This window comes from Rhizomucor pusillus (genome assembly GCF_041956525.1).
Source record: "Rhizomucor pusillus strain CBS 183.67 unplaced genomic scaffold VTP01scaffold_8, whole genome shotgun sequence".
Classification (NCBI taxonomy): Eukaryota; Fungi; Mucoromycota; class Mucoromycetes; order Mucorales; family Lichtheimiaceae; genus Rhizomucor; species Rhizomucor pusillus.
The window spans coordinates 1,119,501-1,144,247 of NW_027192150.1; the positions used below are offsets into that span (position 1 = coordinate 1,119,501).

General features: G+C 45.8%; 11 protein-coding genes across 11 annotated transcripts; 5 read left to right on the forward strand and 6 right to left on the reverse strand.

Moving 5' to 3' along the window:
- Nucleotides 1-199: 199 nt before the first annotated feature.
- On the reverse strand, nucleotides 200-1,547 carry VTP01DRAFT_10448 (uncharacterized protein; the record flags this gene model as incomplete). The annotated part of the gene is made up of 3 exons (XM_069378811.1): nucleotides 200-546; nucleotides 610-892; nucleotides 981-1,547. The coding sequence occupies 3 exons, from the start codon at nucleotides 1,545-1,547 to the stop codon at nucleotides 200-202; spliced, it is 1,197 nt and encodes a 398-aa protein (XP_069239873.1).
- A 395-nt stretch (nucleotides 1,548-1,942) lies between these two features.
- Nucleotides 1,943-2,776, reverse strand: VTP01DRAFT_10449 (uncharacterized protein; the record flags this gene model as incomplete). The annotated part of the gene is made up of 3 exons (XM_069378812.1): nucleotides 1,943-2,292; nucleotides 2,424-2,549; nucleotides 2,617-2,776. The coding sequence occupies 3 exons, from the start codon at nucleotides 2,774-2,776 to the stop codon at nucleotides 1,943-1,945; spliced, it is 636 nt and encodes a 211-aa protein (XP_069239874.1).
- A 189-nt stretch (nucleotides 2,777-2,965) lies between these two features.
- Nucleotides 2,966-4,507, reverse strand: VTP01DRAFT_10450 (uncharacterized protein; the record flags this gene model as incomplete). The annotated part of the gene is made up of 5 exons (XM_069378814.1): nucleotides 2,966-3,165; nucleotides 3,224-3,532; nucleotides 3,602-3,833; nucleotides 3,926-4,284; nucleotides 4,393-4,507. 5 exons carry the CDS (start codon nucleotides 4,505-4,507, stop codon nucleotides 2,966-2,968), a joined length of 1,215 nt encoding a protein of 404 aa, XP_069239875.1.
- Nucleotides 4,508-5,237: 730 nt separating this feature from the next.
- Nucleotides 5,238-5,758, forward strand: VTP01DRAFT_10451 (uncharacterized protein; the record flags this gene model as incomplete). The annotated part of the gene is made up of 2 exons (XM_069378815.1): nucleotides 5,238-5,412; nucleotides 5,481-5,758. The coding sequence occupies 2 exons, from the start codon at nucleotides 5,238-5,240 to the stop codon at nucleotides 5,756-5,758; spliced, it is 453 nt and encodes a 150-aa protein (XP_069239876.1).
- Nucleotides 5,759-5,769: 11 nt separating this feature from the next.
- VTP01DRAFT_10452 (uncharacterized protein) lies at nucleotides 5,770-6,521 on the reverse strand (the record flags this gene model as incomplete). The annotated part of the gene is made up of 5 exons (XM_069378816.1): nucleotides 5,770-5,882; nucleotides 5,966-6,089; nucleotides 6,143-6,195; nucleotides 6,250-6,369; nucleotides 6,437-6,521. 5 exons carry the CDS (start codon nucleotides 6,519-6,521, stop codon nucleotides 5,770-5,772), a joined length of 495 nt encoding a protein of 164 aa, XP_069239877.1.
- Nucleotides 6,522-6,847: 326 nt separating this feature from the next.
- On the reverse strand, nucleotides 6,848-14,106 carry VTP01DRAFT_10453 (uncharacterized protein; the record flags this gene model as incomplete). Its single annotated transcript, XM_069378817.1, has 10 exons — nucleotides 6,848-8,331; nucleotides 8,403-9,631; nucleotides 9,697-11,971; nucleotides 12,032-12,056; nucleotides 12,137-12,856; nucleotides 12,915-12,995; nucleotides 13,074-13,480; nucleotides 13,538-13,681; nucleotides 13,740-13,918; nucleotides 13,991-14,106. 10 exons carry the CDS (start codon nucleotides 14,104-14,106, stop codon nucleotides 6,848-6,850), a joined length of 6,660 nt encoding a protein of 2,219 aa, XP_069239878.1.
- A 1,456-nt stretch (nucleotides 14,107-15,562) lies between these two features.
- VTP01DRAFT_10454 (uncharacterized protein) lies at nucleotides 15,563-17,240 on the forward strand (the record flags this gene model as incomplete). Its single annotated transcript, XM_069378818.1, has 3 exons — nucleotides 15,563-15,787; nucleotides 15,886-16,179; nucleotides 16,257-17,240. 3 exons carry the CDS (start codon nucleotides 15,563-15,565, stop codon nucleotides 17,238-17,240), a joined length of 1,503 nt encoding a protein of 500 aa, XP_069239879.1.
- Nucleotides 17,241-17,959: 719 nt separating this feature from the next.
- Nucleotides 17,960-19,142, forward strand: VTP01DRAFT_10455 (uncharacterized protein; the record flags this gene model as incomplete). The annotated part of the gene is made up of 2 exons (XM_069378819.1): nucleotides 17,960-18,048; nucleotides 18,134-19,142. The coding sequence occupies 2 exons, from the start codon at nucleotides 17,960-17,962 to the stop codon at nucleotides 19,140-19,142; spliced, it is 1,098 nt and encodes a 365-aa protein (XP_069239880.1).
- A 1,247-nt stretch (nucleotides 19,143-20,389) lies between these two features.
- VTP01DRAFT_10456 (uncharacterized protein) lies at nucleotides 20,390-21,082 on the forward strand (the record flags this gene model as incomplete). Its single annotated transcript, XM_069378820.1, has 4 exons — nucleotides 20,390-20,472; nucleotides 20,538-20,673; nucleotides 20,731-20,844; nucleotides 20,909-21,082. 4 exons carry the CDS (start codon nucleotides 20,390-20,392, stop codon nucleotides 21,080-21,082), a joined length of 507 nt encoding a protein of 168 aa, XP_069239881.1.
- A 1,242-nt stretch (nucleotides 21,083-22,324) lies between these two features.
- Nucleotides 22,325-23,261, forward strand: VTP01DRAFT_10457 (uncharacterized protein; the record flags this gene model as incomplete). The annotated part of the gene is made up of 6 exons (XM_069378821.1): nucleotides 22,325-22,359; nucleotides 22,425-22,458; nucleotides 22,521-22,566; nucleotides 22,629-22,747; nucleotides 22,813-23,079; nucleotides 23,142-23,261. 6 exons carry the CDS (start codon nucleotides 22,325-22,327, stop codon nucleotides 23,259-23,261), a joined length of 621 nt encoding a protein of 206 aa, XP_069239882.1.
- Nucleotides 23,262-23,509: 248 nt separating this feature from the next.
- VTP01DRAFT_10458 (uncharacterized protein) lies at nucleotides 23,510-24,303 on the reverse strand (the record flags this gene model as incomplete). Its single annotated transcript, XM_069378822.1, has 5 exons — nucleotides 23,510-23,625; nucleotides 23,677-23,884; nucleotides 23,938-24,061; nucleotides 24,133-24,173; nucleotides 24,217-24,303. The coding sequence occupies 5 exons, from the start codon at nucleotides 24,301-24,303 to the stop codon at nucleotides 23,510-23,512; spliced, it is 576 nt and encodes a 191-aa protein (XP_069239883.1).
- Between the last annotated feature and the right edge of the window lie 444 nt (nucleotides 24,304-24,747).

Genomic DNA, 24,747 nt, shown 5'->3' on the forward strand with positions numbered 1-24,747 from the left:
AAAGAGAGAGAAAGAGAGTGAAAGAGAGTGAAAGAGAGTGAAAGAGAGAGAAAGAGAGAGAAAGAGAGAGAGAGTGAGAGAGAGTGAGTGAGAGAAAGATGGTTAGTTTTTTTTGGGGGGGGGGTGCGTGGAGCGCGTAGATGGAACGATTAAAAGGAAAAGAAAAGGGATCAATTTCCAATCAATCCCTCCTTTTTGATTATCGCTTTTTGCGCAAAAAGTCAAACTTGGTGGGTCTGCTTTTAGATTCTGACTTGCGTGTTGTTGAGGCAGACACGGATGTTTTCATTACAGGCGGCGGCGGTGTTTGCTTAAGCAGTCGTTGCTGCTCGGCAATGTCAATGCCTAGCAACGTGCGGCAGAATTCATGGATCATGGATTTGATAAGTTCATGTCTCTTTCTGGACGTCTGGCTGACGCTAGCGAACACTGGGACATCCGTGTGCGGGTTCGTGTATATCATGGCATGTTGTCGTTCAATGTACAGCAGCAGCTGCCTCACTGCTGCGTTCCGAGCGGTTGCATCGTAATCCGCAGTCATTTCGCCTTGTAGTTTTTTCTCGAGTCAGCTTTTACTAGCTTTAATTGACACGATAAATAATGACTCACCGCAGTTCATGGCCATGATTTGAAAGGTATCGCTTTGGGTGAATCTCATAAAACTTGACTCGAGTAGCGAGTAGACGGCACGCTTGGCGATATCAAAGCAACCATCCACTTGCTTAGCCTGGATGGCGGCAGTGACAGCGCGGCGGACCTTGTCATCGAGGTTAACTTCAAAGTATGAATTGCGGGTAAGATAGGTATTGTATATATGCTGAGCGGTGGCAAGTTGTTGGACAAGTGAGACGTACGCAAACGATTCGTATTGTTCGATCTCTATAAAGAAGAACTGATATTATCCCCCAGGCATGTCAGCTTATCTTTTTGTTGTTCATACTCGGAGATGAAAATTCTTCAGCTTGTATATTTTTTCTTACCAAATTCTCGCTGCTGTACTCTTCAAGCAAGTGATACAAGAAATAACACAACGGGATCTTTGACTGCAGCATGACGTTGAGGCCTTCTCTTTGGATCTCACGGACGGATACATCGCGCGGTATTCGTTCGCCAAAAAAGTGATCCAGTTTTCTGGATGACCGATCATTTTTGATCTTGTACGACGTATTGTCAAAGGATGTTGCTGCTGTTGGTGCTGCTGAGGCTTCACAAGTTTCCGACGACGACGACAATCGCTCGTCATGTTCAAAGTAGCTGCATGATGTCGTGCTCTCGGACAGCAGGACTGGCGTCAACTGTGTGCTAGAGTTGTGGAAAATATTGCCAAGGCTGCTCCGTCGTGAAGAGGCGGGTGAGGAACCAGTTGCTGCTGTTGCTGTTGTGGAGAGACTGTCCAAAAGCATGTCCTGAACATGTTCTGCTACGACCGAGGATCGTCTAGATTTTGATATAGACCGGGGCGTGCGTGGCAAAAGTAAAGGGTCTCCTCCAGGAACGTTGGCAGCCGTAATATTAATGTATGACGGACGTCGTTTGGAAGTTGTCATGGAGAAAAAGGGAAATTCGTCCGCGCGAAGCTAAAGAGAGCAGGGAACACAAAATTAAGGGGTGAGGGCGGGTGAGCTACGTACACCCTTCAGGAACAAGGGCAATATTTAAGAATAATAATGGATGGGCGATAAGACGACGAATGATGATGATGATGATCGGGGGAAGAGCAAGGGAAACGACAGAAACTAAGAGAAGAGATGCAAATAAAAATGGTAGCAGCAGCGGCGGCGGCAACAGCACGTCAATCTTTTTATTTAATGAAAATCCGTGTGTGGAGTGTGAAAAGCCCGACGACGACAACAACGGCGACGGCGGAGAAAGCGGGCAAATGATGTCCTTGTTTCTCTTCTCTAATTATACTAGTAGTAGCTAAAAACTTGCTCGTTCGTTCTCATGCCCTGATGCAACGGTGTGCCAGGCCCTGCAGGAAGGGATCAGCTTGGATGACAGCGCGTTCTAATCTGAACGTTCTCCGCTTATACTGCCACACGATCTGGCCACGATGTAAAGGGGAGCTTGGGATCGTCACGTCCCTGATGGCAGATAACGGTACATCCGTCTGTTTGAATCGGCCTAAGATATTGCACGTTTCAATGCTAATCAACTTGTCATTGTTGATTTCGCGCGGGTGTCGTCGCTGCCGTTCTACCGTTTTGATGTCATCGTGCACCGCGAGCTTCGTTACGACGTTGCCTCCGAGCATATGCATCACAACCGATGGTAGCAGACAGGCGATGCCCGCTGTTGCGTAGTAATAATAAGAAGAATTTTGAGTTAGACCATGTCTCCCAACTCTAAATAACTCTCGTCTCTCGCTCATTCCCGCTTCCTCTCTTTCTCTCACGCTCTCCCTTCTCCTATATCATCCATACCGCATACGAGCCCCATGGGCGCCTGAGTCTGTGTCATGAAACCAATTGCAGGCACAGCGAACAGCCCGCAACCTGCAAACACCGAAGTAGCCATCTTGTATCTTTGCAGCGTGTGCACCATTGGACCTAGCCCAGTCAGAGCATATGAATATCGAGCGACGTTTTCGAGTATAGCTTCTTCTTCCATACGCACTTATGTATACGAGCGTCTTGTCGGACTGACCAGGTACCGATCGACTAATCTGGTTGTTGCCAGTGAAGGGACCTGCCGCTTCCTTCGGTGTTATCCGTGTGCTGTAGTGTACGCATGACCGTGGAATGCTTTTCAGAATGGCAGGTCGCAGCATCAGCATGTTGGCAACAAGGTGTATATATGTATATATCTGGTAAGCCACAACAGCGTTCAGTTGTCAAGTGGGGTAGATTTTTAACGAGAATGCATGTCCGAACGTCGTCGCTCATACAATCTCTTTAATTCTCCAATAATGTACATGGAACAATGACAATAAAAAATGGAGAAACAAAAAGAAAATAATATGGTCTTAAACTTGTCGCAACTCGTGATCGTTTCCATGCGATGACCGTGAGGTGGTAGCAAACTTGTTTCGTAGTTTATGCCATATCCCTTTCTTTTGTTCGTGCTCTGCTGCCTGCTCTTGTTCCTTTTTCGGATCTCGACCCAGTTGCGACAGATCGTATTTGCAAAGAGGGCACTCTGCCGCCTTGTTTGTGAGCCATGGGTCTATAACGCTCGTTAGTGTTAACCCGTCCCAATTGATAGCTGTTATCTCTTATCATACCAATGCAGTGTTGATGGAATTCGTGATGGCAAGGTAGCTCGCGCACTACCTCACCGGTATCAAACTTCTCAAGGCATATGACGCAACCATCATCTTGAGCTTCTGTGGCAGCGATAGATCCACGGAGAGATGGCGGAGACGAGGAACTCTTGTCTTCTTGCACTGTACGCAGCGGCAGGTGCTCCAATTGAGATTCTTCCAGCAAGAGTTTACCCATAGGCAACATTTCTGGCGGTGGAGGTATGAGCCCCAGCTCGACTTGGCGTTGCAATCGCCTGTTTTTCCTCAGCAAGTGACAATGCATAGCAACTAAATTAATACATAGAATTTAGCAATTAGATACATAGAATGGATATTAATTTAAATACAGTGACTTGCCTGATGTGAGGAACCCGATCCCGAGCAGGACAATCATGATGATGAGCGTGAGTTCCCAGGGATTAGGCCCACGTGTGCTGCCAGGCAGCATCAAGATACGCACTGCTTGCTGCATTTGGACATTTGCCACAGTGCGCTGAGCCAGCATCGATAATTGGTGGGAGAACTGGCTGCCTATCCTTGGGTCCACGTAGTACGTTGGTATGGTGATTCCGGAGTCGGCTGGTACACTCTATGTAAATATACAATATCAACAGACGGATGTGCACTACATGTTGAGCAAAACGACAGTGAACTACATTCATTATCATTTGTGGTTATTACCATGATATCATCAACGTAATCATTTTCCAGGGGAGGATTCTCGTCGTACACAATGACGCCTACTGCGCCCTCTTGGTCCTGCGCAATCCGTATTTTCTGCACAAAGGTGCAAGGTCCACCTGCTTTGACAAGCGCTATCCGCGGCAGCTGCTGTGTATACTCTGCATTGAAGAATAATGCCAAGGACGAGTTGTCTCGGCTACACGTTTCGTTGCGCTCGTAAAGGATACCTCGAAGCCCGCTCCTGCCCGGCTGCGTAATATTTGGAGCTGGTTGGACGTTCTCATCGTACATGATGGCTGGCACGTCGTTGCTTGTGTGAGCTATGGATGTTGAATTGGCATTGAGCCACACTACATCTATAATAATGGCATTTATTTTTGTAAGCAAAAAGAAACTTGCTTCACAGTGCATAAAGTTTAAAGAAAAAAATTTCGATATCAGAGGAAGAGAGAGAGAGATCTTGCCTTGATTGATAGCTGGATTCGAGAACAGACCGAACAGTGAACAGGTAGCAGGATGGATGAAAAGTATGATCAAGATAGTAGTACAATGTACAAGGTAATGCGGTGTAGAACTCATATAAATATGTATGTATACAATGACTGATGCGATGACGATGATGTGTGGTAAATATCGAAAAGTGAAAAAGAAGAGAAAAAGGAGGGGGGAAGGACAGGTCAAGTAGAGATCGGTCGAGTCCGTATCATCATGTTCACAATTTTTTTTTTTTTTTTCGTCATTCGTGCTTTCCATGTCCAGTTTGGTACCTGCTTTTCTTAGGAGTAAGAAGTGTTACGGCTGAGTGAAAGTTGGGAAATACACAACGACGACGTGTTGACTTGCTGCTGGTGGTGGTGGAAAGGTCTTTTTAGCTTAAGTTGCAATGCGGTCCAGGTCCATCCCGAGCCGTACCCGAACATCTGCGTACATGCACACGTATATATTCTAACATTCTACTACATGTATGCCAAGGAGTCATTGTAGTTAAGGATAGACGAGTTAGGGGGTGGGATTGGCCGACAATGGGAATTTGGAAGGAGAAACTAATCTTCCTCCTTCCTTTCGCGAAGGATCCCTGACTATTTTTTCCTTGTTCTTCTCAATTCCTCAGTGTAGAATAGAAAGAAAAGCGCGCTAATTGTTTCGCGGTGGGGCAATTACCAGGACAGAAAGTATGCATTCATCCCTTTCTTCTGTTTCGGAGATTGACGAAGCATGACGGACAATGGGTTGGGTGTATGGGTGGGTTGACAGCTGACATTATTCGTTCTTCTTTCTTTTCTGTCAATTGCTATTTATTCCGGGAGCCATGGAAACCAAACGCTTCAGTCTCTGCAACAACGAGCACTGCTGCAAGACATTCAACTACCTTGACCTGCTTACGGTCCACACCGTAGTCGACGGTCCTGATCCGAGAGATCACTTTGCAAATGAGCGCAACTTGTTGACCTGGCTGCGCACGGGCCTCACACTGGCACTTGTAGGCAAGTAGCAGTGTGGGAAAATTTACAATATTGTTGTTTGTTAATCGACCCAACAACAAGAACAACAGGGTTCATGACCTTGCTAGATCTGCAAACAAAGATCTTTGCACCGGCCAAATCGTTACCGTGGACAGATCGGGAGGATACACTTCTCGTGCACATTGTCTCGTATATGTTCATCGGCCTGGGGATCAGCAGCATATTGGTCGCAATATCGGTTTATTTCAAAAACCTAAATCAGATCGTAAATCGCAACTTAGTAGTCAGTCAGGGCTGGGGAGGTTATACAATGGCGTTCGTAATCATGTTCTTTGTGGTATTCGTGATGGCGGCAGCGTTGACGTAACGAACTGTATATCATGCTTTTTTCTTGTCATTTGAAAACATACCCCAGTACGCCGACTTGACCTCAGCGTTCGCCTTCTTCTCCTCCTGCTTGACTTTAGCTAGTTCCTGCTTCACTAGCGTATCTGCACATTTTTTTTAAAAAAGAATTACTACATATTGTTCTTGTTTTTCTTCTCTGCATATAGATAATAAAACACATCCTCACCATCCGGATTTCTAGCAAGTACTTGGTCTAGCAAAGGCTTTGCCTTTTCAAAGTCACCGAGCCGTACGTACGCTTGCCCCATTCGAAACTTTGATTTGAGGTTCTCTGGATCCAGCGCAGACGCCTAGCATGCAACATTGGTAAACCATATGCAGTCTATCAATCTCCTTCTTTTACCTTTTTTGCAGAATCCAGGGCACGGTCCCATTTCTCCTGCTTGGCAAGGGCAGCTTTCAAAAACATACAGTCAGCTTTGAACCCGCTTCGAGTTTTGCAGCCGTTACCTGCCATGTTGTTGTATATCATGACTTGCTGACTCTCTGACCGCTGCTTCAAGTCTCCCTCGGGATGCATACCGCCCACGGAACGCAGGTGCAGCAGCGCGCTGTAGTAGCTCGAAAGCGCTGCAGTTTGACATTTAGTTCATCAATGTTCTCCATCACCCTGCTCTGGCAGATTCGTAGCATTTACCTGCTTTCAAATCGCCACTTTTGAAAGCCGCGTTCCCTTGCTCTCGAAACTCGACGCCTTTTTGGAACGTTTCTTCTGGAGTCATTAACGGTAGTGCTGCGGAGAGGGAGGATGCATTGCCCTTTGTCCCACCCATCAGTCGAATATTCCATACATTTCCCGCGCCAGCGTGTATATGAAACAAAATGGGTTTATTTCTCTTCCTCTTATTATCATAAAAAGAATGAGGATGATGCAAGAAAAATGTTAAAAAATGTACAAATGGGATGTATACATGATAAGAAGAAAAAAAAAGTAAAGATGGAAAGGGTGGGTGCATGAAATGAAGAAAGACATGGAAGAGTAAGAAAGAAAGAGAGGTGTGTGGTGTGTGTGTGTGTGTGCGTGTGTGAGATAGAGAATGTATATGGGTTACTGTAATGGAAGCAGAGTACGGAGAATGGATGCCAGCTGTTTTGGAATGAGAGGTTTTGTGAGGTATCCATCCATACCCGCATTAACGCACGTATCGCGCGCTGATATCTGGACATCGGCAGTGAGTGCAATGATGGGCAACCTGCTACCGTTTGATGTTTGCTCTTGTTCCAGTTTTCTAATTTGCCGCGTTGCTTCTATACCGTCGCATTTCGGCATGTGGTGGTCAAAAAATCCAATGAAAAAGTATCCTGAAGGTCGTTGTTGCCATATCTTTACAGCTTCTTCGCCGTTGTTGGCGCTTTCAACTACGAATCCCATCTTTTCCAGCTGCTTCCTGAGCAATTTCTGCGCAACCATGTTGTCTTCGGCAATCAACACAGGCTTTCCTTTGAAACGAGCCAGCTCGGTGCTGTGAAAGTGATCGATCATCTTTGTACTAGAGGAAGGAGTAGAATGGATAAAAACGGGCGGCGGTGATTGCGGTAGCTGTTCTTGCTGTTGTTGATGGCTATTTCGCGGTTGATTAACAACCTGCTCGAGAATTCGCAGCAGTTTCAGTCTGCGAGCCGGTTTGGCCATTTTGACTATTCTGCCGCGTCGATCAGATGCAGAGTTGATTGCTTCGGCTGCTATCTTGTGACCCTCTGTAGCGGGTGTGTACAGCAGAATGATATTCAACTTGCACTCTGGATCGTCATCCACGCTTTGCAGCTGCTGTGTGATGTAACTTCCTGGCATCGGTGGTATATCCAGCAGCAAGATATCGTGTCGTTCCTGGAGCGCCTGCGCTATAGCGTGATGCATATCCGTAGTTGTTCTCTTCAATTTCAAATCCGGCAAAAGAGACCGGAGCATGTTGGCTGTAGCATCGCGCGGTGTGGCGAGCATGATACTCTTCTGTCGCAGAGAGTGGCCAGCCGTGGGGCGCGTATCCTCTTCACGCTCTCGATCAGCTTTTTTGACCTTGACAGTGAACCAAAAGTTGGACCCCTTGTTGGCTTCTGACACGACGCCGATGGTGCCGCTCATGAGCCGCACCAGCTGCAAACAGATAGATAATCCAAGGCCGGTGCCACCGTACATTCTTGTTGTGCTTCCGTCCACTTGAGAGAACGGCACAAACAGATTTCGCTGCTGCTCAGGGTGGATGCCAATACCGCTATCGATGACTTCAAACTTGAGACGAACGCTGTCGCCCTCATCTTCTTCTAGACCGCACTTTATGACAACACCGCCTTCGTGCGTAAACTTGATGGCGTTTCCAAGCAAGTTGGTTAGCACCTGGCGTAGGCGCGAGGAATCGCCGATAACCGTTTCGGGCACATGTGGATCAACAATGTAAGCGAGTTCCAGGCCTTTGCGGGCTGCGAGCGAGCTGAGAATCTCAAATGTATCTGCTAACAGTTCCTCAACAACTAAAGGACCGAGGTCAAGCACGACCTTGCCTGCCTCCAGTTTTGAAAAGTTCAAGAGGTCATCTGGTTCATCGAATTTTTTTCAGTTAGGACCAATTGAATATATATCTTTTTATCTTTCTGTTTCTTCTTACCGATGATTTTGAGCAGCATCTCGCAGCTTTCTTTGGCAGTGTGCACGATATCCTGTTGCTCAGCATCCAGCGATGTTTCGGAAAGCAACGAGATCATGCCGTAGAAACCAGAAAATGGCGTGCGCAATTCGTGGGACATGTTTGCCAAAAAGTCGGCCTTGAGCTTCATGGCACGTAGCGCAGCTTCCTTGCTCTTTCGTGCTTCTTCTAAAGCTGCCTTTTGGTTCTCGATCATCATGACGTTCGCGTACGTTACTTTCTGGATACTCTTGAACAGCAGCGCGTTCGTCACCGAAATGCCGATTTGCTGTGACAAGAGGTTGAGCACAACTTCGTGCCTGGCTGTGAGAGCTCCAAGCGCGCCTTCAATGTAAATGCAGCCGACGATGGCCGACTTGTGCTTGATGGGTACACAGATAACGCACTTGGCTGTCGACGATGAAAAGTCTGAAAATCGAGGATCCCGCTGGACGTCGGGTACAAGGATGGATTCTTGCGTGTGGATAGCGTACTGCGCAACTCTCGACACCAAACTGTCTCCTTCTTCGCTTAGCAGCTTAGGTGTTTTGAAGATCTCGCAGCCGTCCGTTTGTGAACCTTGTCCCATGAGATAAAACGATGTATTTTCCTTGATAATGATCACGCCAGACTCTGCACCCGAATTTTCGAGAATGATACCCAGCATTTGCTCCATCAGCAGCTCAAAGTTCATTTCGCTCGAGATAACTTGGGAGCTCTTGAGAATGGAGGCGAGATCCACGACATCAAGCGTCAAAAGCGTCTCTTCAGGCGATGCCTGCGTCGCAGTCGTGCTAGTGACATCTACAGAGTATGGTTCGGAAAGATTGATATCGCCGAACGAGTCACTGCGTGGACTGATAACATGCATTTCTGTCTGTGTCTCTGCATGCTTGCTAGCAAGTGGCGACTTTGAGGAAGGATTCTGCAAATTATGCCGAGTCTCGAGCTGGTCTGCCTTGCCGTAGCAGCCTAGATGTCGATAATCGTTGATCGCCTTTTCAATAAGCAAGATACCAACATGCCGAGATCCAGTGCGCATGTAATATTCGCCAGCAAATTCGTACATGATAGCTGTTTCCAATCCCCACTGATTGCTTTTAGCCTGCTCGATCGCCAAGTCATACAATTGCTGGGTTTTAAGAACGTCTGGTGTGAAAGATGATAACTCTGCATCGATGAGAGATACAAACATCCCCAGATTGGCAGGTCTAATCGAATTCATTTCTCGTTAGCAACAAACATTGTTAACATATCATGCACTTAATAGACTTACGAATGCTGCGCCCATTCATAGAGAGTGTTGCGGTGGGTTCGTACTATCTCTAGATAAGATTCTTGATTGCCTTTACCGCCACGTACTAAGCGAACCATGGCAAGGCAGTGGAAGAACAGCATCAGATGCGTGTGTCTGTGAGCGGGCTGCATATCTGCCAGCTGCGTGTACTCGCGACCGATGCGGTACGCCACTTCATCGTATCCATAAAGGACAAGAGTGATGAGTTTCAGAGCAAAATGCCAGTAAATCGGCAATCCTGAGTCTGGGTTTTGTTGATATATTTCGACAACAAACGATGATTCTTCAAAATCCTTGTCATCGAAAATGCCGTGTTCAGTCAGATATGTCTTTCCCTGGAAAGCAAGAATGGTTCGGATAACGCTTGTCACTAGAGCAGATGCTCCTACAGATCCGCTCCAACTTGTGAGCTCATCGAGGCACAGTTTCGCTTCCCGTAATGTATCGGACATGTGCTCGCCGCAGAGAAACATATTCATAACGATGTAAAGGTGAGAGAAAGTGGCGTAGATCCTATCGCCGCCGAGAAGGCTCTGCTTGAGCGACTGGCGGAACATGGGTAGAGAGTCCCTGTAGTGATATTTCCAGGAGCTGAGGAAGGAGCCGTACAAGCATCTTGCTCTCGCCGACTCTGAGTTGCCGCCGTACTTGTCACAGAGGGAGATGCCCACTTCGCCGATCTGCTGTCCAAACTCGTACGCTTTAAAAAGTTGCATTGCTGCCACGCCAAAAAAGACAAAGCCGACGCCAGTCGTAGGGGTTGCTCCGTCCTTTAGGGTTTTCTGAACAAACGCGGCACCGGCCGACAGAATCGCCTTGTTGTCACTCATCCAAAACGCCCACAGACATATCTCTTCCAGTATCGACAGTCTCGTCCGGATAAGGCGGTCGTCGCAGACAGGCAAATCGGATAGCTTTTCTAGACCAACCTTGAGCACCTCGTCCCGAGTTGCTTCGTATACCTGACGTAATTGTTCATCTGACAAGTCTAGCTCGAGGCTATCCAGTCCAAGCTCAGCGAGGCACTCTAGCAACGTTGTCGACTCCTTTTGATGCTCTTTGCGTGAAAAGTAGTAGCGGTGCTGGATGCGATAAGCGGCTGCCCTGTCGATGGCCGATTTGGCATTCTTGAAAATGGTTGCCAACAGTTTTGGTGTCACGTCAGATCCAATGAACCAGGACACTTCTGCCAGCCGCGTGTAAATGTGTAACGTCTCCTGATACTTGCTGTCGTATCCATCAGTCCATGCATTGGTAGACAGGAGTTCCTCGGCACCGGCGTAGTATGAATACGCTAATCCGTGTGCACCGCTAGCATATGCCTTGTCACCTGCCTGCACCAGCACTGCGCGGTGCCGGGCTTTCCGGTCAAATGCTTTGATGAGTCGAATAGCTGCCTTCAAATGATCCGCTACCCAGAACGAATCTACGTTGGAAGTCTTATCCATAAAATGCAGAGCAATCTTGAGATGCAGCATTTCTCTCCGTTCAGGTTTTGCGAGCATCATTGCTGCTTGTGAGTATCGGTCGTGGCTAAATCCAAATTCGTCGTTCGAAAATGCTTCGATAAATCCTTGCTGCAGCGCTGACTGAAGGCCATTGATGGCGTCAACTTGTCGTGTCATATCAAAAGGACCTCCTTCTTTGAAGGGCGACGTCGAAGCGGGCGAGAAGTCCTCGTCGCCTTCGTTGTCGCTGTCGATTTCCTCGTTCTCGCAGTCGAGCATAAGATGTCGCACAGTCTCGAACGAAAAGTTGTTGCCGAGAAATGAAGCCCACTTTAAAAAGCGCCGGCCATCGCGAGGCAGTTCTTTCAGACGTCGTACCAGAAACTCAACGTCAATGTCGGCATTTTTTTCGCCCATCTCGTTCAACAGCGCCTTTTCAATCTCTTGCAGATTGTATTCCCATCTACCTTGCTCCCAAGTGAAGTAGATAAAGCCTTTCTTTACCAGAGTTGCAAGGAGCTGGTTCGCATAGAATGGATTGCCGCGTGTCTTTTGATAAATAAAGTCTACCAATGGCGCCAAAAGAACAGTATCGATGTCGCGATGGCGATGCATGCAAGTCCGCACTAGATCCATAAGCGCCTGCTGATCCAGATTCTCGAGTTGCACATAGCTGACCACTGCACCGTCGTTGTTGAGCAAATTGGAAACCGCATCTGAAACTTCCTCTTTGCGGTACGTCACTATCACTAGAAAGTTGATCTTTGCCAAGATCAAGGTTTCCAAAAGCTCCAACGATGCTTCGTCTAATTAAAGAGTAATTAATTAGTATTGTCATATTAACAGTGCGGTTTCCCAAATCTTACCTGCTTGATGGAGATCTTCCAAGAACTGAGAGTAAACACGAAAAGTCAGAAAGAAAAGAAGAAAAAAGAAATTATTCTTTTCTGTCACGCTCCCTCTTCACTTACCAGCGTCAGAAACTTGAATTGGGCCATGACAAGGAATATCTCCTTGAACGTCGAATGGAAGCGCGTTCTGTTTTCATTGCCTCCGGTTTCAATATCCATCGAGCATGCTGCGAGCGAGTTCTCTCCAAGCACTGTGCGTAGTTCTGGAACGTTATCGAGCAGCAATGTCGGAAGCTGGGCGATGGCTTGCGGGCCAAGCTGGTCCTTAAGCATTCGAGAAAATCGATCCAGTTCTGACACGGATTCTGTAAGGATGTTTCGCAGAAAAATGCTCAGGCAGCGCAGAATACAGCCGTACGGCGTCGGATTGCGATGATCAAATTTGGCAATAGCAATGTATCCGTAATCTCGCGCAAATTGCTGCAGATTGCGCACCAGTGTTGACTTACCAACTCCACCGTTACCGTAGATCGCTACAACTTCCGTGGGTCGCTTGAACGCTGCTGCGCTGTTGCTGTTGCGTTTATTGTTATTGCTCACGCGTCGCAGCGAGGAGGCAGCATCGTGCTTATGCCTATCATGCGATTTACGGCGTTTTAGCGGTGATGCCACGATGTTGCTGCTGACTCTTGGATGGCGGGTACGGTGGCCGCATAAATGCGCAGTTCGTCGGATAATAGCGTTAATGGCTTCAATTTCTCGTTCGCGTCCAAAGCAAGCATTTGGTAAGGTAAACACGCTGGCAATATCATTTTTCCCCAAAGGGAACGAACAAATCGTCTATGATATCACCTTCCAGTCAATAAAGCGTTCTTGGTTTCTATGGATTTTAACCTACCCCAGCCACCTGCAATTGCCGTTGGCATTCCTTTAGATCCTCTCTCAGCCCGTGAGCACTTGAATATCGTTCATCTGGTGACTATTGGGATTGTGATTAATAAAAAAAAGACGTCAATCATCAACACGTATGCGGTAATCTAAAGTGTGCAGAATTTACCTTATTTGTCAACTTCTCGATAATCGAGGATACAACGTCCGGTATATCTGGACGCACTTGGTGCAACGGTGGTACTTTGCGGTTCAGGACATTGTGAACAATTTCCATTGGATTCGTGTGGGCAAACGGCAGTGTTCTCGTCAGCACAACAAAGAAGGTAATACCCAAGCTGTAGAGATCAGTTCGATGGTCTGGTTGGAATGTAGTGCGACCTGTTTGTTCTGGAGACATGTAAATAAGCGTCTCCCAGAAATTATGCGTTGTGCCGTTTCGTTGAACCGATTTTCGCCATCCTTCCGAGGTAAAGTTGGCTTCCAGACTACGTGCACCCAAGCCAAAATTCCAAACTTTGACAGTCTCATTCTTGGACCACAGAAATGCGCTCAGTTTGACTTCACCGTGAACGACTGCGCGGAGGTAAGGTTAGACGATATATATCACTCAATTTTTCCCCTGACGCATACTTTGATTTTTGTGCAAGAGTTCTAGACAGTTGCAGCACTGGACACCGAATTCAAGAAACGTCTCGAGATCAATGACGTCTGCTTGTTCGGTCCCTGTCGTTTCGGATGCCAACGTCGGCCGATACCTTTCAAGCAAGTTGGTGCCTGGAATAAAATTAGTCCCCCTTCTTTTCCGCTGTTTTTGTTTCAGATTAACTGATACCATAGTCTGCGAATATCAAGACAATGAGGCCATTTCCCAGCGACAGCTTTTCTAAAGGCTGGCATACTAGTTGCTTGGCATCTGCGTGTCTGAACAGCCGTTTCAGTATATGGTATTCCCGTTCCAGTCGTAATGTGTAAAAGGATAGCTTTGCCACAACGGGGAATTTGTCCCTGTTCCTAAGCAATATTATTATTAATTTGGTGTCATGCCGGAGTGTGCGTTTGAGCTGGTCTTATAACTGTTCGAACCTTTGTCCGTATGCAACGGCGACGTTGTCTACACCGCTTAGTAATTGAGGTTGCTGGAATGTGTATCCGTTGATCTTGCTAATCTCGTGATCGTAGTTCGGACTCTTTGCCACCATGCTGTAGAAGGAGGAGGAGTAGTAGTCTATCGTCAAGATATGTATGTATATATGGCAACGAGATATCGGTGCCTGCCGATATGCTTGCCCGTTTACTACACGGAGGGAAAGATTCCGTAACTTTTAAACAGGGCAGTAGAAAAAAAAGAGAGAATGCTGGTTTTGGGAGAGTAGTACTTGTTTCTGCAAATGCTCCGCTTCAAAGTCAAAATTTCTGCTTGTCTCGACCGAAATAACCAGAAACCAGGTCCTTCCCCTGACTAAGCACATATGAATTATGCAAGCAGACCTTGTCAATGATGGATCACACGCATCATCAGGTATGTAACGTCAGATATTTATTTATTGTCCATGGGAAATTGTGAGCTGTCACTGTCAGCCACTTTATTACACCGTGCCTGGAATGTTGCAGATCAATCTTGCTCTTCCTTCGGCTATCCTTCGCTGACAATGAAAGAAAGGAAATTTGAGGTTGCACAGAAACAAGCTTGTTGGTTAATTTTCTTTTACGACATCAGATTTGGTAAGGAATGTTTATGTACCATGATACATGTTGCTTGTTCTGCCTTTTCTTTTTTTTTCTCTCAAGCACGTTACAGGTATCCGAAAGAAGAGAGCGTGTCATCTCCGTGGTCAGTGCGCTATACAATCAAACCGGGATCTACCCCACAATGTAAGAACATCTATTTATGAGTATGAGATGTCGCCCAACATCAAGGCCAATTTACACTCTGAAATTGGCATTTTAATACAACGTTGCCACAATTTATGCTTTTGCCTGTGAAACAGAACCATCGATTAGTCTTTCTTCTTTGGATCGCTGCTTTTGCAAGCACTGTTAAGAAACAGGATCAGTCTCTGTACCATATTTCTACTTTGCAATAGACGATATCGAAACATCCATTGCAATAGCACTGTATTATTAGAGTACATCTCGGCTCGCATTTGAAGAGTACAAAGATAGCCGGGAACTGATCCTTGCAAAACTAGCGAGCGCGTTGGTTACGGTCTGAATAAATCGATATGACAATGTATTGTTTAACGGTGATACTCGCACTCTGAAGACAGTGCAACGGTAGTTAACCAACGTAAACATAATTGCCGAGCAGTGAGATATAAAGTGGCAATCCTTCATTCATCACAAACGCTCAATGCTTATTAAGACGTGATTGGTAAGTTGGTATCAATATTATATTCGATAGCCTGCAGGGATAAAAGAGTGGTGATAGAAAAGGACTCGACCATCTGTCTGAGACACTGACGCTACATGTTTATTTCGACCGCACGGTTTGATTCTCCGTTGCAAATTGTAGTAGGAGACCTCCTCCGCCGACGAGAAACCAGGAACCAATGCGTTTTTGTGCAACATGGCACGGTGGAACTAAAGTCCGTGGCTTACTTGGGCATTTCTCATACTTATTTCTGTCATTGCCGCCTTTTCCACTTTGCTGGTTGAATGGACGAGCAAGACTTTATTCGACAAGTGCAGGACGACTTAACGCTACAGACTCGGCAAGCAATCGCACGCCTCATCGAACTCTGTCCTCTCGAATTCGGTCTCGAGAGTCTCATACCGGCCGATCCCCAGCTGCTCCCCACAGTGCCGGAGAAACTCGCCCAGCTCTACCAAGAAGTCAACGACTATTGCAAGCGAAACTCGCTCGCTTTCGACCATGTCTGGGTATGCATCATCAACTTGTTCTTTTTGCTGGCAGACTGTTGAATTGTAACACATTTTCTCACGCCTCTTCTTTCCGACTTCATCCTCTACAACAACAGCACTGGTCTGTAGTGTGGCGACAGCAATTATCTTACAAGGCGCTGGCAGAGCGATACGGCCGAGAACGAGTGGTTGCATGCACACACCCTCGAGCTCGCAAAGCGGTTGCACAAATTTATTTAGAGAAGCTTGATCAGTACATGCAGTGGTTCCCATGGTCATGGTTTTCCAACATGCAGTTCATTGGCGCTGGAGGGTTCTCGGCTGTCTACGCCGCAGTAATTACGCAGCCATATGACTTGGAACCTTCCCGGATAGCGTTGAAGGTCGTCGACGATAAGATTTTGAACGAGGTATTTCTCACACGCTCTCATGCTCATATCAGGTACAAGTACGGAAGCGCTTACTGATAACGTTTTCCTTTTCCAAGATTGTCGTCCAATCGAAAGCGTTCTTGCCCTTGCTTTTCCAGGGTGTCACCGTGTGCGAAAGTACGGGCGACTTGATGATGGTCATGAAGCTTAGCAACGATGGAAACCTCGAAGACCATATGAAATTACTGCCGCTCGGAGATCTTGATCTCAAGACCATCACAGGCACCATCCTACGTCTCGCAGCCAACTTGGCCGATCTTCACAAAGTAGAAATGTGTCATCGAAATATTCATCCACGGAATATCGTATGCACCGATAACGACTATTTCTTGTTGGATTACCGATTTTCGACGCTTTCAAAGGAAGCATCATCTGTGACGACGCTTACCAAGGCGGTCTACGGCCGATTGCCTTACATTGCGCCAGAAGTACGGCAAGGCATTTACACGGAAAAGTCTGACATTTACAGTTTGGGAATCATCATTTGGCAGCTGGTCAGCAAAGTGATATTCCCTTCCCCGGATGTGCTTTTGGACGGCGCCAACAGCGAAGAAAAGGTGTATCGCATCGAACCTGTGCCGGGTCTACCTGAATGGTACCAAAAATTATACATAGCATGCTTGGAACCTCGGCCGGAAAATCGGCCTGATGCCAATGAGATCTGCCGGGCTTTGCAACCTATCCACGAAAAGCTCGAGTATTCTGTGCCTCTTGATCCACGTGTGACCGAGTACATTGTGGCTCGCCGCGCTGAGGTGGCCGACCACACTCGCACCTATTCCAAAGTCAAGGGCATCGTATCCGCTTCGACGACGCGCCTATATACCCTTAGCAACCTGCCTTCCACCACACATTTCATCAACCTTCCATTTAACAATCAGAAATTCTCCACTATCTGGATACCGGCGCCGCCGCCTCCACAAGCCGTATCTAGCAACAATTCTGCTTCTTCATCTTCTGACAGTACATCACCATCCCTCACAGACTTTATTGATACATCCTCCTTCATCAATATGCCTACTGAATCCCTGCTTCTCTAATCGTTTCCATTGTAATAATAGTAATAATAGAAAGTGAATTTCATGCACAATGATGCTGTCTCCATCTCCATCATGATGACAATGGATTTTTGAGTATATGAAAAAGTGCAACTTTCTTGTGTGATACAAGTGATACAAACAATGATAGAGTCGCTATACAGTATCTCCAAAGGCAAATCTACAGATAACTATCTTGCGGCTTATATACCCATTTGAGAAGGACACAGATTTACCGTTCACCAATTTGAAATATCTCGACATTTTTCCAAGCTCTAATCAATCAATACTTCTCGTAATCTTCTTCTACATTTTCATTATTTCTATCATTACCAAAGTCCCTAAGAGGATGGAAGGACCGTCTTCTACGGCTGCTGCTTCTTTTGAGGAAATGAAATGCTTCTGCTTTGTTAACTTCCGTTTTCTTTTCATATTTTCCCGAGTAAAAAAAGACATCCAGCTTCCGCCACAAGAAGGAGCAACTGGTGTAAGCGGTTTGCTGGCATCGCGCTCATGTCAATTAGTGCTTATTGAGGATAGACAGAGATAGTGAGTATTGTGGGATTCTCGTGAGGTTCTCTATTAGGTCGTTAACAAGTTTATATACTTCTTCAGATCGGAGATGTGGTAAAGTCCGCTTCAGTCTCCTCTTTACTCTGTATGCAGCAAATACTCTACTGAAATGCCATCAATATCATGATATACACTCTTTCCATAAATTAATGTCGCCTCCCATAAAAATTACAACTCAGATGTCGCATAACCAGAAAGTCTTGTCGCACAAAGCTTGGCACGCTAAGGACTATATAAAGTACGTAAGCGTTTCAACTTTTGTTTTCCTTCTTCATACCATTTCACACACTCGGATAACCAATTTTATATGATGAATATGGCAGGCCTGAACCCATGGATTATCTTGTGGACGAGGAGACGTACGCTCTTGAAACAGTGAGCTCGCACACGCAGTATTTGTGCAATATGCCTCGTGCGAGCGAGCGCGAGCCTGTTGCTATGCAGACTGATGAACCAAAGGACGCATATGTTTGCATGAGAGAAGCTACTGTCAAGCGAGGATACATGCTCTACTCAGACCAGGATAAAGCGAGGTTTTTGAAACTGATGTTTGAGAAGGTTCTAAGCGCATCAGGTGCTGCGAAGCAGTTGGGAATTCATGTTCGTACGGCGCAGATATGGGCCACACAACACGAAGAGGACCCTGACAGCATCTTTAAGAAGCGTAAAAAGAATGGCCGCCCGCGTATTCTCATTGAGGAGCATAAGAAGGTCATCTTAGAGTATGTTGATGAGAACCCTTCAGTTATGCTGGAACAGCTAATGGAGCGGCTGTTTCAGAAGTTTGAGGGACTTAAGGTCTCAAAGAGCACTCTCTATGAATTCGTGAGGACGCAGTGCAACTTGACACTGAAAAAAGCCCGGTTCCAACCTGTGGACAGGAACAGCGAGGCCAAGATCCAAGAGCGCCTCGACTGGGTCCGCAGATGGGAGACTACTGACATGGACTTTAGGAAAAATTGTGTCTTTCTTGATGAGTCTGCCTTCCATATTAATATGAAGCGCAGCATGACCTGGTCAAAGAAAGGCTCACCTGCAGTAGCCTTAGTGCCCAAAACACGAGCCAAGACGACCACTATCTTGGGCGCTATTTCTGCCTCAGGTCTAATTAAATGCAGTCTAAGACTTCCACAGCCACCGGCCAAGAAAAGAAAACGAAGAGGTCATGCTGATCTTACAAGCACAGGAACTGTAACAGGACATTACCTGAGTTTCCTGAAGGCAACAATGGATGAGATGGATAAGTATCCACACATTAAGGGCCATTATCTGGTAATGGATAATGCCCCTAACCACAAACCTGAGGATATTCAAAAGTACATTAAGCCTTGAAAATATCGGTATGCTTATCTTCCATCGTATTCACCTGAGCTCAACCCGATCGAGCAGTTCTGGTCAGTCGTTAAAAGCAAAGTTAAACGGAACAGGCTTTTGGAAAGAGAGACACTGATGACCAGGATTAGTGAAGCATCTAATAGCTTCAGATTGAGCGATTTTGAAGGTTTTGTTTCTCATTCCCATAAGTGCTTAGATAAGTGTCGTAACAGAGAGCAGCTCTGATATGCTTCTCACATATTTCCAAGCAGGATGGCTACACCAGAGTAGCGTGGAGTTCTCCTGGATGGGCTCGAAACCTAAAAAGTGATAACACACTTCTTTTAGCTTGCTCGGTGTACAGTGGTTTGCGTTTGAAAATATAGAAACTGGTGGGACCAAATCCAATGTTAGAATTTGGCAATGGAGAGCCACAGCAGCCAATGTACGTTTCAGGTGCTTGTTGCAATTTTCCAGTACTTTGCACATAATGGTGCCAGTTTAAAAAGTGCGTTCAATAATAACGATGAACTATACAACTTTATTTTAATAGAGATCGGTAAGTTTCAAAGATGTGTACGGTGCGTCAGGCTGTCGTTCGTAAGTATGGAGACTCTATCACTGCTCCCTACAGCAGCAAAAAGTTCAGCCATTTTCCATCACTCATATCATCTGATGCGACAAGTCGACACGTACCTTCCAGCTTGGTGATATTATCTCCAGTTGCTTATATCCATATGCCTTTTCACCTCCTCATTTTCACTGTTGGACGCGCAAAGTTTAGAAGTAAATGCTATAGATAAAGGTTTGGTGTCCTGCAGTTACAGTAAGTGTTCAATGTAGTAGTAGTAGTAGTAGTATAGCACTTATCTCTTTTCGCCTTGAAAGCCAACTGCAGAAAGAAACGGCAAGACAGTCTGAGCACAGCCATGAGCAAGCAATGACTTTGATATTCACCACACAGGCAGACGACAGTCGTCGAAGCAAGGATAGCTCCCAAGTGCATCAGAGCTGTTCGCGGCAAGTGATGACACGACTTTGCAAAGCCCTTCATCGTGTTACCACCGGGTCACCTTTCGGTCAAGCCACGTCTGGCGATGCAACAAAGCGATTAAAAGATAAAAGGAAGGTCTCTTCCAGGTTCATGCAAAGGAAAAAAAAACCAAAAGGAATGCGCTTTGTAGAACCAGCTAGGCCAGTTCCACAACCAATAAATTTCGTCAAGCTGACTGTTCTGCTTCTGCTCCACGACTCAACTTGACACTATGTCCTGCGATTCTCCCCCTCATTACCTTCACCGCCTTTACCCCCTCAAGAATGCTCTGGTTCGAAGCAATTCTTTACGGAAGTAAAGCCGCTGAAGTGGGATTTCCCAACTTATGCTACCAAGACCGGTTTGAAAGGAAGAACTAGGCGCCTGATCAACAAGTCATTCCACGCGTACAAAAACGACCTGCAATGGTTACTTGGACAAGATCTCCCATCCGCAGTGAAGTCATATGTCGGCGGTCTACGTGATAAAGCAAACGTTGACTATTTACATTATCAGGTAATTGTAAGAAAAACATGTCAGTCAAATAACAATATTTGACAGTACAAGCTTTAGGTGGCAGATGCCAAAACTGACACTTCCCCAAATCAAACGATCCATGTCCACCAACAAGTGGAGGGTAACAATAACACTATCGTTAGATACCAATCTGTAGAAGCATCAGCTCACGTAAGCTTTAATGATTACTTTTGGTTTCGAGACTTTATCACCATAACACAATTTCTGTTGATAGCTGGAAAACAATCAAAATGGAGTTGCTGACGGAAGCAATAAGCGCAAGTACACTCATGAAGAGGATATCAGTGTCGGTGCAAAGAAGAGTCGTGATGGCGACAGTAAGGTAGGAATCGTGATTTGCGTAGTTTACTGTACAGAGCTCTACTATGGCGCTTGGAGGCGACATTAATTTATGGAAATAGTGTATATCATGATACTTTGATGGCATTTCAGTAGAGTATTTGCTGCATACAGAGTAAAGAGGAGACTGAAGCGGACTTTACCACATCTCCGATCTGAAGAAGTATATAAACTTGTTAACGACCTAATAGAGAACCTCACGAGAATCCCAAATACTCACTATCTCTGTCGATCCTCAATAAGCACTAATTGGCATGAGCGCGATGCCAGCAAACCGCTTACACCAGTTGTTCCTTCTTGTGGCGGAAGCTGGATGTCTTTTTTAACTCGGGAAAATATGAAAAGAAAACGAAAGTTAACAAAGCAGAAGCATTTCATTTCCTCAAAAGAAGCAGCAGCCGTAGAAGACGGTCCTTCCATCCTCTTAGGGACTTTGGTAATGATAGAAATAATGAAAATGTAGAAGAAGATTACGAGAAGTATTGATTGATTAGAGCTTGGAAAAATGTCGAGATATTTCAAATTGGTGAACGGTAAATCTGTGTCCTTCTCAAATGGGTATATAAGCCGCAAGATAGTTATCTGTAGATTTGCCTTTGGAGAACCTTCGTCATGAACCCGCAATCGAGTCGAGAGAAGTAGCACCATGTATTTAAAGAAATGTTCTTAGTGCTACATAGCATATCGAAAATGGTGCAGTGAACCAAATGTAGATCAATATTGTGTACTTTAGATACCATTACTACCTATTCGGATGGTCAGGGGACAGATGGATTAAACAAAAACAGTTACATAAGGTTATCCCCTTCTGGTGGCCCTGTGATGTTTCTCCGTACGTACTAAGGCCGTATGTAAGGCTCTTTCGTGCTATTTTCCCGGATAGCTGCCAAGCCTAAAGTTAAATTTAGTGTCTAGTTCACAATTATACCAATCTCAACAACTAGCGCCACAGCAGCCTGATCCGCAGGGATGACGACAAGGAGACAGGCTTGTATTGTATTACATCCCATCTTAAGCGGAAAAAAAGGGAATCATTCCTTTCATAGGTTGGCACGATGGTTAAAAATAGACAGCCTTTCACCGGCTTACCGAAGCTACAAAAAAGCCATAGTCGTTTTGAGGTAACACAAAGAGGCTCAGGCTGCCCTGCAAACATCACGAGAAGAATTCGCCACGGCGGAACGACCGGAACCGCACCTTCATATAAAAGGCACATTGCAAACAAAAAAGTTTTCGGGTCATCCGGCTTGCTTTCTTTTCTTCGTTCTCTCTCTCTTTACACTTTGACACAATGATCCACAAATGTTGCTGCTGTATCCCCCTTCGGTAGGTACAATAACTTGTGTTTTCGAGACAGAATGTTCCCAACTCATTATCTACGCATCTGTCAGGGCGGGTGTGATTATTATTGCCACGCTGCTACTTGTAATTTGGACCTTTTACACATCGTTGCAGTAATCATCCACTAATACCTATACTTTACACAGCTTGCAGACATCGTTTCTATTGTCTACATGGCTCTACAAAAACAAGGTATAATTACCATGGACCACTTAAGGTTGAAACATTGACTGCTAAGACGCGTCCCATCTTAGATATCGCCCAGTACCTCTCGACTGCGACATCCAGCGTTGACGCATACTTTATCGTATTTATGGTCATTTCAGCCATCGGAATATTAGCGGCATCACTCGGACTTTTGGGAGCCATCATGGTATGGATGCACAACAATGTATTGTTTCCGCCAGAGCTGTGCTGACGATTTTGCGTACATTGTAGCAAAAGCGCGCTCTTGTCAACTTTTTCAAGGTCTTTTACTGGACTGTAGCAATCTTGACCTTTGTTGCTACAGTCGCGACTTGGATCGTCTTGTTGATGAAACGGGACGAAATTTCTGCGTACTGCACTGCGTATCTTGACAGTAGCAGCAGCAGCGGCAGCGCTGGTGCAATAAGCAGCGGTATGGCGGCTGATGCCTGCGACACATCTCTTAGAGGACTCTTAATCGGTGGCGCGATTGGCGTTGTCCTGGGCAATATGATCTCTGTAAGTAAATAGCAGCAGAGAAAACGGAGGAGAGCAGTCAACTGACAATCTGACTATCATAGATATATTTTGCTTGTGTCATCAGCTCATACTCGTCTCGTCTCAAGCGAAGCAACCAGCACCATCCTCTGCGCGATCTGGAGGACTTTCCCCAAACATCTTACAAGACATCTGTATATTAAAAACTCCCCCCTCCCCAGGTCAGCAGGCTAATATCAACTCTGCACCTTACTACATTTGTATATTTTCTTCCCTAAATTGTATTTCCAGAGTTTTAAAGCGCTGTTTAAAACTGTATGTTAAAGCATCCATGGATAGTGCGAGTCTTTTATGTATGGTCTGCTTCTGTATGTAACCCATCTGGTTCATGCATAAGAACAATAGTCAAAAGTGCAAATCTCCAAACTTAGATGAGATTTCAGAAATGGGATCAAAGCCTCTCGTCCTTTGTCTCGAATCCGACCAGGATTTGTGCCTTCTGTTCTTTGTTTATAATATATAATCCTGGCGCAGGCGTATGCATCGTCCATTGCCTGTAGGCGCGACCTAATAGACAAAGTGAGCGACGTCAGTAGATCCGTCGTGGGCGTTACTTACAGTGTGCGTGTATAAAATGTACTTTGAGCTGCGCGAAAGTGTCATATTTGGGGACCTTCACATGATCCGCTGGTGTCCTCAACATTGCCAACATGCCAAACGATGCCTTGTAATTATCGAAGCTTGATTTGGCGTTGTGATTATCGACGTACGACGAAGACACTTCCATCAGCAGGAGCTGCCTCTTGTATCTTCGATCGTCGATGTCCTGCGCTCGAACATGTCAGATGCCAGAGCATCGATGTTCCGCTTATGCTGAACAGGCTTAACTTCTCCGTGGCCTACTGAAGATATCCAAGCTAGCTGATCAGTTCGGCAGAGTATTGCATCTGATTGGACTCTAGCCGTCTCGGTTCCTCTGTTTTCGGCAGCCATGATGTTCGACCTATTAATAATGGCATGATATAAGCATTTGAAAATATCTAAATCTTTGAAGAATAGAGAAAGATCGTGTACCACCGCGAGTAGACATTGCGGTCTGGGTCAGCGAGATAGCACTGGATCGAACGTTGAGCTCCAGATAACAGCCTCACTATGCACCGTACAGTCGATAAGGGTATCGTGAGCCGCTATCACGCTGCTGCTGCTGCTGCTGGCCTTTGGTTCTGGCAATAATATGATCTCCATTTGTATGTATCGTGTGATTTCCGTCATGTTGATCCGCAATTCGCAGACTTCGGCAACCAAGCTGTCAACTTACACTTCCAAACGTCCAACGCTTTGCGAAAAGCCTTGGTCAAGTCTCTGATGCAGACGTTCCATAATGGAACTTAAACGTAAACGGCGCCTTAAATACCCTGTAACACGCGTTTATTTGGAAAACACAATCAAAACACATCCTAAACGGGACTAAATCATTTTACGGTACATGTCTCCTTGATTCAATGCAGTGTGCTATAGAATTGCGGATATTCTTCTCTAATGTCACCAGTGAGTTGCTCCAAAGACGCAGCAGCAGATAAGTGGAGTAGCCGTAGTGGTGGTTGGATTACACTCCTACTGTAAAGTTGTCAAAGCCTACACTTCAATCGCGATAACCATAATGATATCACACTTCTCACAGTCGACTAG